Source organism: Crocodylus siamensis, chromosome 6 (assembly GCF_052110815.1).
Source record: "Crocodylus siamensis isolate JL-2025a chromosome 6, ASM5211081v1, whole genome shotgun sequence".
Taxonomy (NCBI): Eukaryota; Metazoa; Chordata; order Crocodylia; family Crocodylidae; genus Crocodylus; species Crocodylus siamensis.
The window spans coordinates 1,854,579-1,868,441 of NC_143400.1; the positions used below are offsets into that span (position 1 = coordinate 1,854,579).

General features: G+C 51.1%; 1 protein-coding gene across 1 annotated transcript; it reads right to left on the reverse strand.

Annotated features, from left to right (window-relative positions):
- Positions 1 to 1,003: 1,003 nt before the first annotated feature.
- LOC149860386 (cytochrome P450 2G1-like) lies at positions 1,004 to 8,164 on the reverse strand. The gene is made up of 8 exons (XM_090054874.1): positions 8,005 to 8,164; positions 6,727 to 6,876; positions 5,859 to 6,019; positions 5,218 to 5,394; positions 4,666 to 4,807; positions 3,230 to 3,417; positions 1,812 to 1,953; positions 1,004 to 1,469 (listed from the first exon to the last, which is right to left on the reverse strand). The coding sequence occupies exons 1-8, from the start codon at positions 8,123 to 8,125 to the stop codon at positions 1,264 to 1,266; spliced, it is 1,287 nt and encodes a 428-aa protein (XP_089911000.1). The 5' UTR covers positions 8,126 to 8,164; the 3' UTR covers positions 1,004 to 1,263.
- Between the last annotated feature and the right edge of the window lie 5,699 nt (positions 8,165 to 13,863).

The window sequence follows — 13,863 nt, forward strand, 5'->3', positions numbered from 1 at the left end:
ATCCGTAACTGGAGAGGAAATGGGACCAACCGGGTCACCCTGCTCGAAGAATCTCACTAACGAAGCAAAGCAGTTTAACTAACCTAGGAGAGTTTGTTACAGCATCTAAAGCACCCCAGTGGTCTCGGCAGCTTCACTTGACTTGGCTTGACTCTTGCCAGCAGCTGCTGTGAGTTTTAAGGAAAAGACCCATTCCAGCGAAGGTGGGATCATCCCTAGTGCTGGAGCAGGAATTTCTTCTCGGTAAGTCCCAGTCCCGTTCTTCGGTCAGCAAACCGCACTCTTTCCTGCAGCCGGGAACCCCGCATCCCTGTCCTCCCTCTCCTTACAGAAAGGGCTGGAAACCCAACTGAGGAGTCCTGCTCAAGGGCTTGTTTCAGTTGCAAAAATATATTCACCCCGCAACCCATCTGCCTTCTTCCCTCATCCACCTGTTGCCCCAAGTACCTGCCAGGGGTACTGCCACAGGGTTTAAATAAGTGTACAACAGCTATTTCTTGAGCATAAACTTAGTGCAGCCTTTATTCATGCCGTCAGCCAGGTGACCAGAGTGGCTGACAGCAGGGATAGCGCAGGGTTAAACGCAAATCGAAAGTACAGTTCTGTTGCATCAAGGTCACATCATTGCTCACAAATGATTGGTCGTGCTTGGTGCTGTGCTCCTTTATAATTTGCTGGTTAATGAAGTTATTTAATAACATTTCTTCCCAGGTATGTACCATGTATGGCTTACACTTCTCATCTACTGTGGGAGGCTGGTACTGATCCTTACGTCCCAGGGTGTTCTGAGGTAAATCCACGTGCTCTGATGCACCCTGGGGTTTTCCACACGTGTGTAGACTTGCAGACTGTAACATTTACTGCTCTTGGCCTTTCTTATGGCCTACAACACTGCCATTTCTGCAATGTGGAGACAAAAGGAAGTTTGAAAACACTATGGGTATGATGGCCAGCCGTAGGCAGAGTGGATGCCTGAAGATGAGGTCTTGCTTGGGAGGTCTCCTCAGTGACATGCATGCCTTGGCCATTTTAGGGTCAAAAGGTGCTTCACAAGTTTCCCATGAAATCATGGGGCCTCTACGCATCCAAGCAATGTATGTCAAACCATGGATCATCTCCTGAGATGCCCTGGAGCACCATGGTGCACCCCGCAAGATTTGGCAACACCAACACCAGGAGCAGTGGCCTGTGCAGAATATAGGGAGCAGGATGGGGATAGAGAGGGAGACTCTTTGCCCTGTTTCCTGCCTTTTGGGGGCTGCCCTAGGCGCTGTCGTGCGGCCCTTCCTCCTGCGGGACGGCATAGAGCTCGTAGCTGGGAGGAACAATCCCAAGTCCATTCACTTTTGGGGTGAGATCGATTTCCTGCGGCTCTTTTGGCGATTTCAGGGTGAAGCGCTGCAGGATGGTGGTCAGCATCAGGAAGAGCTCCATGAGGGCCAGGCTCTTGCCCAGGCACACCCTCTTGCCTGCAGGGATAAGCAGAGCAAAGGCAAATAAATGAACTCCAGTCTGCAAGGGTCTAACAGGAGACCTGGCTGAGCTATGCGGCCTGGAGGGTCTCTGGCTAAGGATAAATGGGAGGAAGGATTCTGCGCTCACCTGCCTCCCATCTCACTTCACAATCTATAAATGCCGCACCGTCTACAGACCTACAAGCTTTTTGTCCCAGGACAAACATGGCCATTTTGGGCTGGTGAGGCAACTGAATCTCAGAGGAGTGAACTGGTTCTTCCAGTATGCTCTCTCATGGCAGTCTTGGAGTGGGGAGTCGAAGCCAGTAGGGTTGGGAATGGAGCCGTCACTCATACCTGTGCCGAACGGCAGGAAGCAATCGTTCTTTTTGAAGTGGCCGTCCTCATCCAGGAAATGCTCCGGGTGAAAGCTTTCTGGATCCTTGAAGTATTTGGGGTCCTGGAGAACCATGCCCAACACAGTGCAAACATTTGTATCCTGGAGAAGAGAGATGGGAACACAGCAGAAGTGGGAGTGTTAAATCCTTTGCATTTGGAGCTTCTTCCAGGAGAGAAATTCTCCTGCAGCTGGGAATTGTAGGGAAATATCTCCACCTAGAGTCAAGTGTTTCCTAACATCTTGGACTGAGAGGATGTTAAATCTACCACTGGTGACAGCTCTGAAATCTCTTCGGCAAGTTGGAGAGAGCCCCTGCAATGCCAGTATTGTGGGGAACCCACTCATGCCAATGTGCCTGGGATCACTATTATAATACTGGCCTCCTCCATGTCATAGAATATGAGGGTTGAAGAGACCTCAGGGGGTCACATCTAGTCCAACCGCCTGCTAAAAGCAGGACCAGCCCCAGCCCCAGCTACATCATCCTAGCCAGGCCTTAAAAACCTCCAAGGATGGAGGTGCAACCTCTCTGGGTGGCCTGTTCCAGGGCTTTACTACTCTCCTCATGAGAGTTTTTTCCTAATATGCAACCTCAACTTCCCTTGCTTCAAGTTAGAACCATTGCTCCTTGTTTTGTCATCTGCCCCCCCAGAGATCAGCCCAGCCCCAGCCTCTTTGGAGCCTCCCTTTAGGTAGCTGAAGGCTGCTATTCAATCCCCATCAGTCTTTTCTTCTCCAGGCTCAATAAGCCCAGTTCCCTCGGCCTCTCCTCGTGCATCATGTGCCCAAGCTCCCGAAATAGTGCCATTGCCCTCTGCTGGACACTCTTCAATTTATCCACATCCTTTCTGTAGTGCCGATTCCAAAACTGGACACAAGACTCCAGATGTGGACTCCCCAGTGCCGAATAGAGGGGAAGGATCACTTCCCTCCGTCTGCTGGGAACACGCCTACTAACAAAGCCCAGGATGCTGGTAGCCTTCCTTGCAGCAAGAGCACGCTGCTGGCTCCTGTTCAGCTTCTTGTCCCCTGTCACCCCCAGGTCTTTCCTGCAGGTCTGCTGCCCAGCCAGTCACCCCCCGCCTGCACCAGTGCAGGGGATTGTTCAGTCCTAAGTGTAGAACTTTGCACTTGTCCTTGCTAAACCTCATGAGATTTCTTTTGGTCCAACCCTCCAATTTGTCTAATTTTCTCTGAATCCTAGCCCTGCTCCAGGTGTTTAATCATATGAAAAAGACCAGGCTATCAAAGGAGGTCCCTGTGTCTGTACTCATCCCTTCTGAATATCAGGCAGCCTCCAACCCCAGACCAGAGTGCTCTGTTGGAGGAGATTGAGGCATGAATGAAACATTCCCGGTAACCCGTGAGGCAGCACCTTGGGGAGAAGGTACCCCCGGAAGTGGGTGTCACAGGTGACTTTGTGTGGGACCCCGAGGGGGAGGATGTTAGCCAGTCTCTGGATCTCGTGGATCACGGCGTTGGTGTACGGCATCCGGCCGCGGTCGTTCATGGCTGGGCTGTGGGTCTGCCCTATGACGCGGTCGATTTCCTCTCTCACCTTGTCTGCGGAGACAGGATTGGAAGGGGTGGGCTTGGTGTTTGTGCTGCAGGCTCTGATCCCCCAGCAATGTCAGATGTGTAAGGACAGGCCCCGCCTCAGTGAAAACCCTTCCTCAGGCTATCTTGGGTGGCCTCTGCTGCCTCCAGAAGTGCCCACCTTTTGCTCCCCCTCCTCGGTCTCTCCTAAGCCTTCCAGGTCTTCCTAGGGGAGAAGGCAACTTCCCAGTAGGCCTGTGTGAAACGTCTAGTATTTGCTTCGGATTCAGCTGATTCGGGGGACAGCAACTTGATTTGGTGATTTGAATCGCTATCATGAGTTGATTCAGACATCCAACTGCTGCTGAATCTCTGAAACACACAGGCCCACCCCCTGTCCCAGCTCTTTGAATGAAAAAAAAAAAAAAGCACAGACTCACCAGCTGCTGCCGGGCAGCGGGGGGAGCGATCCCTACTGCCCCATACCATGTAGTCCCTTTGCCCTGCCCCCTGCTTATCAGCTCCAAGTCCAGCTTCAGCTCTCTGTTCCAGCGGGTGGGGACTCCCAGAATCATTGAAGCTCTATGAATCTTTTTTGAAGATTCGGAGAGCTTCGAATGGATTTGGACCTTTTTATTGGTCCCCTGATTCGATTTGGATTTGGAGATTCGGCCACTAAATTGGGCCGAATCTCCTCCAGATTGAATCAGCACCCAAAGCTTCGCACAGCCTTACTTCCCAGCTGGATGGTCACTAACCCCGTGTCTGAGGATCCATTGTGTTAAATGCAGCACAGACCCACAATAAGAGATATTCAGTGTCCTAAGCACATTCCCATCTATAGGCACAAGGCAGAGAATGATATTTCTGGTGCCTTGAACTGGGAAATTTCCAAAACCTGGTCCCAAGCTGCACAGGGCATTTTGGTCAGAGCTGGGAGTGAGATGCAGATCTTTGACATCCCACCCCATCTCACAACCACCATTACTCTCCATGGATAACTGTTCTCTGTGCAGGTTTGGCAATTCAGCACCAGCTCCAGCCTCAGTGAAATATAAACCTAATCACCGCCTCGTTAGCAATTGGCATCCTTAATGGGACTCTGAAAATGGAAACAGGAAGGAGCAGGGCTCTGTACCTCTGGTCTGTGTAGCTGGACTTTTGTGCGTAGATCTCCAATTGCCTGGTGATCAGCTGCTGACTGAACTGGTGACCAGTCTCTGTCAAAATCAGGGTGTGCATAGGCATAATATTTTCATTTAATGTCCACTTTACCTTGGACCTCTGGGTATTTCACCAAGAACAGGAATCCGAATCTTAAGGTGGAGCTCGTTGTCTCTGTCCCAGCAAAGAATAACTGGATTGTTGTCTCCACCAGGTTTCTGGTGTTGATTTCACTCTGTGGGTTTTGCTTTTCCTGGAAAGGAGGAAATGAAAGGACTCGCCATACATAACACCCGCCTGGCATATGGTATGCACCTGGATTTGGCCCCTCAACAAAGAATGCCTTTGTTGCCCAGGCATACGGGAGGTTTTATTGCATCTGCTTAAGTTGGTGATTCTAGCCCAGGAGTGGGCAATTATTTCTGGTGGAGGGCCGCTTACTGAGTTTTGGCAAGCCATCGAGGTCCACATGACAGCTAGCCAGGGGCCTTGTTGGGCCGGATAGAAGGGCCTGACAGGCCGCATCTGGCCCATAGGCCACATTTTGCCCACCCCTGTTCTAGTCCTGAGTTCCCAGCCTGCTGCTTCATAGATCAGTCATAGGTGACTGCCCATGGAAAAAATCACAGGCCCACCCTAACACAGCAGATATGTGGTCTTTACCTCTTCCATCCTGATGAGGAAGGAGTCAATGAAGTCCCTAGGGCAACTGGGGTCCAGGCTCTGCTGATTTATCCTCACCCTCTCCAGGATAAAATCATGTAAGTCCTTGTAGTGGCTATAAACCCTCTTGTGTGGGCCGGGTATATAATTCATGATCCTTGGAAACATCTCATAGAACTGGGAATGAGGAGAAGGGAGAGAGTTTTCCAGGCCACTGAACTGTTCTCATTGGAGAATTAGGGGAGACCATGTTGTGTGTCTGCTGCCTTTGCCCACAAGATATTGGCTTTATCCCCTGATACGCTCTACTGGCATGGTGCAGGTAGGAAGATAACAGTGCAAGGTCCTCAATCCCTTATTCATTGACTTTTGTGGAGGAAGATGGGGCCTCTCTGAGAAGGCAGAGCACACAAGGGTTGAGAAACCCGGGGCTTTCATGACAGTCTCTTTCTGGATAAGGGGAACATCCAGAGCAATGGGAGAGATGCTCTCAGGCTGTTGGAGGCCCTGAGTCCACACTGAGGGTAGGGGTTTGGGATGGCTGCAGTGTGGACAGGGTTTAGGTCCCATTATTCCACTGGCAGAGATGGGAGAGTTTTGCACACATCTGATCCTCCTTCTGCCCCAGAAACATCACCTACCATAGTCGAGAGCTTGCTCAGATCCAAGAACAAGTTGTTGATGCTGCCCATCAAGTTCAGGAACTTCTGGTCCTTGTAGTCAAAGCGGTTCCCAAAGACAATAGAACAGATGACGTTGGCAATCGAGTGTGTGACGGCAAGGGTAGGGTCAAAGGGAGAACCTGGTGGTGGGGAGACAACAGGGTCAATGACCACCTTCCTTCCAATTTTAGGACTGTCAAGCTGTGCAGACTCCTGATACCAGTGTGGGTAAAGTTTTAATTATGAGCTTCCCAAACCTTGTGGGGAGGGAGTGACCTGGAAACTTCTGAAGATATACGTAGGCTTGGGTTTACCTGGCCCAGATCCAGCTCGCAGTCATGGGTGTTGTGATGGGAACCTTGGCACCGACTGCAAACATTTGAGAGGGTAACATGAGGGGTGAGGTGGCACGGAGCCCTGTCCTATGCACTGCTGTGTTGTTTGGCACAGCTGAGATAGGGAACTGGGACTGGGGTGTGTCTTCCCATGCTGTCATTGGTGCTGGGTATGCACTCAGAAAGGAAGATGTGAGCTGCTGGAGGAAGTTCCCCAGGGTATGAAGGTCCCCAAGGAATAGAGCCCACAGCGCTGGCAGGCTGGTCTGGATTTTGAGAAGAACCTGTCACTTCCAGGGTGTCCTCTTAGATAACTCCCCTGGCAGTGATGGGAGCTGCTGGACTCTGAGGACTCGGATAAACCTAGGCTCCTCCTTGAGACCTGGAGTTGGGAGTGGAGCTCCTTGGAAAGCAGGTGTCTTGGGTATTTTATTATCCATGTCACTTAACCAGAACCAGGCAAGAAGCATTTGAGTTCACACCACCTGCAGAGCGGTTTAGAAAGCACCAACCTTTGTTTTTCATCATCTCTTCTACCAGGTGCTGAGATTCTTCCTGGATCCGCTCCTCAATGCTTTTTTTCCCCATCCCGAAGTTCCTCAGGGTTGAAGCGGAGAATCGCCGGAGCTGCTTCCAGCGTTCCCCGTTAGCCATGATGACACCTGGATGGAGGGAAGTGTGTAGGGAACCAAGTCATATGATGTCCAGTACAAGGAACCATCTTTTAAAGAATGAAGTGCATATTGAATGATGCTCTTCTGATATGGAGATGAAGACGCTTCCTCAAATCCACTTGCTTTTCTGCTGGGAATCCTTCATGTAGGATACCAGCTGCCATTTCTTCAAGAAAATAGAAAATGTTCTTCACCCATGTCACCATCTCCAAACCTGGCCTCAATTTAGTCATTTAAGTGGGTGTTGAAACCAACGTAAAGTGTTATGGTAAGTCCAATGACAATTTTCTTGCATATTTATTATGTTACCATGAAAGGGCTGGATTGACCCTGAGCCCCACAGATTCCATCAACCTCTGTTTGCAGATCTGGGTCCTTTGCACTTCTGTATATCAGGTTCAAATACAGGAAACCCTCGTTATTCACGGGTTTGGCATTCATGGTTTCAAATATTCGCAGCACAACTGTGCCCCCCCGCCCCTGCTCCCCCCCAGCCACTGGGGGCACTGTATTCATGAGCGCAGACAGCATTCATGAGCGCAGTGCCTTATTCATTGATTTCACCATTCGCGGGGGATACAAGAACGTATTCCCTGTGAGTGGCGAGGGTCTCCTGTATTCTCGACCCCCCCCTCCGCACTCCACCCTCCCTGCTCAATAGCCAGTGGCCCCTTTGGTCCCTGATTCCAAGCTGCCTCTGAACTGTCAGTAGTTGCTGTCCAGGTAAATTCTGACGTGAACGATCTCGCTCGCTTCCACCCATGCCGACCCGTGATGCTTGGGACACTATGCAGCAGTCTAGAAGTCCCAGTCATAAACCTATACTAAGTGGATACCATTTTCTTTTTCTAATGCCTACTATTTTTGGTGAGCATTACATTCGGAATGGTCAAAAACAATAACAGCAGTCTAGAAAGCTAAATACCCTGGGGGTTATTCCTAGAGTGCATGGCAATGCTTTCAAAGGACATGTCATGACATCAAGCAATGACAGAAGTCAGTTAGATGGGAAATAACATCTGTGTCATGGAGTCTTCGTATGAGTAAAAATGACGTGACGTATAGTCAACCATGAACTGGGACTGCCATCAGAGCCCAGCCCTTGCTCTCACTCACCGTGACCGTGGAATAATGTGTCCACTAACAATGCTCTTGTTCTCCCGCTGAACTCTTCTGCTTGGTCCACCAGAGCTTCCCTCACGGAGTCGTAGTCGCAGAGAAATGTTAACTGCCACATGCCAAAATTCACAGTGAACACGGGGCCGTACTTCTGTTTCACCTGTGTTGGGAGTTGGTACAAATGAGAAGCCAGGCGGGTCAGATGCTGCCATGACCAGCAAGGTGCACTCAACCCAAGCAGATGAGTGATACATGGCCATAGCCTGAGCTGGGTGAATTTATTATAAGGTACCGACTCTTGGTGAGGCTACACGGAGTAGTAGCAATGGACGTTGGCCCATGAAATCCCGCATCAATTTACATCCCACACGGAACTGCTGGGCCAGCTGGGCTCTACTTTAGCAAGGACAAGAGATTCCAGCGCTGCAGGGGGATTTCTCCTCACTCTCTTCCAGTAGTGCTCAGACATGAAAAGGGACGTGGGAGCCCCTGGTAGTAAGCTTTCAATGTACGGAGGTAGACCTGTCCCAAGGATTTGAGGCACAATATTCTGGCCCCATTGACCACTGAGGAGCTGAGCTGGAGGGGTCTGGGCCCTTGGTCACCAGAGCCTTCACACGCATGTTTAACTGAATATATAAGTCAAAAAGATGCATCAAGAAGGGAATGCAAGGAATGAAAAGCCCCACGTGACAGAAGCCAGGCCATGTCATTTAGGTGGTGACTCAAGGAAAGATGATGCTGGCTGCTTAATAAGCCTTCCCAATATGGGTTGTTACTGTGCATTTCAACACGTAGTTGCATGGCATTTAATAAGGATCTGCACTGGCTGGGGAATGCTGGATCACGCAAACATCTGTGACATGCATTATTAATAATACGTTGTTATAGTTGCATGGCATTTAATAATTTAATAAGGATCATGCAGGAGCCAGGCATGTGCCAAGAAAAAGAGAGTGGACTTGTGTTGTGGGGTGCAGCCATTGGCCATCTGGTTGCTTCCTGTGCTGCCTGATTCAAATGACTGTCACAAGAACTTCTGTTCAAGACTTGCACATCTCAACTGTTCCATTTTTTGCCCCAGAATGTGATCCAGACTGCCAAGCTGAGCCCTGAGGATGCTGGTGGGTGCTGCATGCCACCAAAGAGCTACCCATGGTGCTGGGTGACAGTCAGGGAGCTTTTTAGAGCATGGCAGGAAGCATAGTGCGGGGCAGGGAGTCTGCCCATTGCCAGCCCTCCACAGAGCTCAGCAAACCCGTCTCAGGGTTTAAAGCACACTGAGGGGAGACCCTTGCCCCCCTCTGATAATGCAGTTACCTGCAAAGCATCCTGACGGAAGAGCAGAGCTGGTGCTGGCGGTAATGAAAAGACTTGTGGGCACCCATGCAAGTAGATGACCAGGGCACTGGGCTCCTTTGAGCCTCGAGGAACCAAAATGTCTGTCACTAGGAATGTACCTAACTCGTGACGAGTGGAAGCAATTTTTGTGGCTTGGTCATGGCCTGAGAAGCCAATTTTGTGGTCATTTCACCGTTGCCCAGCTCCTTGGTGCTGATTGGTGGAGAGGCCCAGCGCCTTTGCACTGATTGGCAGGGAGTTCCCAGGAGGAGGAGGGACTGCCATCTCGACTGCTGCTCTTTGTGTCGCCCCACCAGCCAGCACCTTCCTCTCTCAGGAGGGCTGCAATTTCCTGGCTGATTTCCTGGGAAATTACGGCTAATGCCATTTTTCAGAGAGATGGCTGGCTTTCCTGAAACCACGATTTAAGTAGGTCCCTATCCAGCACCCACAACCCCAGTGCCCTGCCTGTGGGCTGCATGACGGGGCTCTTTCCACACCTGCTGGAGCCACCTCCTGGGCCACCAGGAATGGTCTGCTTGGGGACAGCAAGCTAGAGGAGTTTAACTGCAGCCCAGTGAAGATCATTCTTCAGTAGAAGGTGGGGTGTAGTCTGGGCCCAAGTCCCAGGCGTCAGGACTGTATCGGTTTCTAAGCCATTGCATGAGCAGTCCTGCGAGCTGGCCCTGCAGTTATGCACACAGTCCCGAGATAGTGGGGTTTGTGCTAGCGCAGGTGCTGAGCTTTGCTAGCACTCTATTGCCAGCCCTCTCTGGGGAGCAGGTGGTTGAGGGAAATGGCTCCCCAGGTAAAGCGGTATGAAGATGAGGCCTCTGGGGTAGAGATGACTCACCTTCCACAGCGTTTCAAGCATCCCCTTGTTCCTAGCCCACAGCAGGTAGCCACAGAGTTCGAGAAATGTTGGCCCTGGGGGGAGTCTGCTTGTTCGTTGCCGTCGTTTCCACTCCCAGAAGATCATCAGGAAGGCAGCACAGGCTGCCAGGCTGAGAGTTGCTGCGTTTCCAAGGTCCATTTTGCCAAAAGGTTGGCAGACCGAGAGCAGTGCCAAGAGCTGTCTGATATAATGTATTTCATGCTCACCTGCCTACAGTGTGCGTGTGTGTATATATACCATACCAGATAAGCAGCAACCCCAAATTGGACAGTAATAAGGGACTTGGCTGCCATACCCACGAGGCATCATTGTATCTTGCTCTTAAGTTGTCAGAGGTAAGTATGTCATGTCTAAGAGGCACTCTACAATGGCTGGGCGTGTCTGCTTCATGTTTGTCCAAACATGTGACTCTCATTAGACCCTACTCTCCTGATCAGGAGCAAGTCAAGACCGCAGTCGGAGCCCAGTCCTGCATCACCGCCTCCATGGTGGATCCTGTCCCCTGAGTCTACTCTGAACTCTTCCGTGTGGCCCTCCAGGCCTTCCTTCAGGGCCGTGTGGCCAGTTACCATTGGGCTTGGATGGTTCTTCCTAGGTCTAGCATTTCTAGCTGCTAGTGACTGAGTCTTTTCTGTCGCCTGTCTCCTCTAGACCTTCGAGCACTTCTTAGAGAAGCCGATTCGCTACGTAAAGGGGGCTGCCTGTCTCCTGGTATTTCGGTGACCATTTTGTTCATTTGCAGTGTAGACACAGTAATAGTCGGTCGTTGCCTCAAAACCCTTCCAATTTGTAGACATACGGCAGGAAACGATGGGTTACTCCTTCCATCTTGGAAATGGATGCATTGAGGCTGTGTTTCAAGTGACCTGCCCACTGAAGATCAAAAGGGCCCACTGCTGCCATGCTCTAGCTTGGCAAGTGAAACCCCTGAGCTGGGACTAAGCCCAACACTTTGGTGAATTAGCTCCTGCTGTCCCTAGTCCTCCAAACATGAGAGTGCATGCCTGCTTTGTGAAAATTTTATTTGCAGCACCTGCCAGGACTCTTAAGGAAGAGACAAATCCCAAAGGAGGTGAAAGCCCAAGTAGTTGTTTCTATAGACATATAGGAACAAGGAAAATGCCATGAGTACTTCAGCCAGAAAGGGGCAGAAGCAACCCCTAAAGGTAAAGGCGTGTGTGAAGGCTTCCTCCTTGACATGCGTCCATGTGCTGCCTTAGTACAAGGGACACCGTGACTGTGTGCACGCTCTCCTAGGCTGTGTGCTGCAGCCCTTCCTCCTGCAGGGCAGTGCAGCACTCATAGCTGGGAGGCACAATTTCAAGTCCGCTCTTTCTGGGAGTGAGATCAATTTCCTACGAGGGTATTGACGATTTCAGTGTGAACTGCTGCAGGATGGAGGTTAGAGCGAGGAAGCTCTCCGTGAGGGCCAGGCTCTTGCCCAGACACTCCCTCTTGGCCGCAGAGGTAAGAAGAGCCAAGGGTGAATGAAGGCACTCTGGTCAGCAAGGATTTAAGAATAAGAGCTGGCTGAGCTATATTCCTGGGAATTTGTCTGGCTACCAATAGACGGGAAGATGGATACAGTTCTCATCTGCCTCTGATTTGGCCTCATGACCTACAACCTCAGACTGATAGACTCCCTGGACCAACACCCAATTTGGGATGAATTCAGGAGGGCTTTTCCAACCCTACTTTTCTATGAACCTCTAAACTCTGAAGAAGGTACCTGAGATGGACCCCTGGTCTGGCCCTCCTATAGGAAGAGCCAGGTGCTGAGAAACAGAGGAGGACCTCTGGGTCTGAACATGTGACCTGGATGGGTTTCAAGTGTGATGACAGAGTAAATGCAGGCCCATTGGTGCTCACTGTGTTTAGGTCTGAAAAGGTTTTTGTGGTGGTTGATGGGAAAAGCTGGGCTGTCGCTCTATGGAGCCAGGACTGTCACCCATATCTGCGGAAAATGGCAGGAAGTCATCATTCTTCTTGAAGAGGCCTTTCTCGTCCAGGAAATGCTCTGGGTGGAAGTTTTCTGGATCCTTGAAGTATCTGGGATCTTGGAGAGCTGTGCTCAAACAATGCAATACCTGTGTCCTGGAGCAGAGAGAGAGAAATACTAAACATTTTCCAATTGGAGCTTCTGCCAGCAGAGAGACTCTCCTGCAGCTGGGAATGGTGGGGAAGTAGCTCTACCTAGAGTCAAGGGTTTCCCAACTTCTCAGGCTGAGCACGTGAAATCTAACGCTGGTTACAGAGCTGAGAAATCTCTTGGGCAAGGAAGAGAAAGGCCCCTCAGTGTCACTTAGGATTGCAGGGGACCCAGTCATGTCAATGGAGTGGCCTGCAGGTGTTCAGTCTACTTGATACGATTGGCTGTCTAAGTTCCCACCAGTCTGGACTCGTCTCCTTTTGAATGTAGAGCAGCATCCTGTCCAGACCCCAGTGCTTTGTTGGTGGGGGAGAGTGTAATGTATATATGGAAGGTTATTGGGGGACCCTGGAGGTAGCACCTTGGGGAGAAGGTAACCCTTGAAGTGGGTGTCAAAGGTCATTTTGTGTGATACCCCCACAGGTGTGATGTTAGCGAATCTCTGGATCTCGTGGATCATGGCGTTGGTGTACAGCATCCGGTCTCAGCTGTTCATGGCTGGGCTGTGGGTCCGCCCTATGACACGGTCAGTTTTTCTCATGCACTTTCTCTGCAGAGACGGGGTGAGAAGGGGTGGGCTTGGTGTTTGTGCCGCAGGCTCTGATCCCCCAGCAATGTCAGTTGTTTAAGGTCAGGCCTAGCCTTAGCCCACCTTGGGTGGCTACTGCTACCTCCAGAAGTGCCCCTTTCTTTGTTTCTTCTAAGCCTTCCAGTTCTTGGTAGGAAAGGAGACCCCTTCCCAGCTGGATGATCTCACTGGCCCTGGTCCCTAGCCCGAATGCAGGACCTCCATCTAACCCAGGAGGTGCACAGCCCCACCGGGGGAGACGCCTTGTTGGACCTGGTGCTGGCCACAGGGGACGACCTGGTGCAGGGGCTGCGGGGGCTCGACCCCCTGGGCGACAGCGATCATTGCCCGCTGGGATTCACCATCCAGCGCAAGGTGGCAAAGGCCGGCAGCAAGGCAGCAGCCCTGGACTTCAGGAGGGCGACTTCAATGAGCTAAGAAGAACAGTGGGGGAAGGACTGAGGTCCTGGAGGGGAGGGGAGCTGGGTGTCCAAGGAGAGCGGTCGCTCCTTAAGGAGACGATCCTCCAAGCCCAAAGGGAGGTAATCCCAACATGGATCAAAGGGAGCAGGAGGTCGCAAAAGCATCCAGGAATATCTCTAGCTAAAAGGGAGGCACACACCCAATGGCAGGGAGGGGCCATCACCAGAGAGGACTATACTGCGGTTGCTCGGAGATGCGGGGGGGTCAGGAAGGCCAAGGCAGAGATGGGACTGGGACTAGCTTCCCGGATCCAGGACAACAAGAAGTCCTTTTTTAAATGCATAGGGGGTAAAAAAAAAAAGGTTCTGGGTAATGTGGGGCCCCTGCAGGACACGCTAGGAAATTTGGTTGTCACACCAGATGACAAAACTAACTTATTTAATGATTTTTTTGTCTCCATGTTTCTGAGCAGGGACCAGA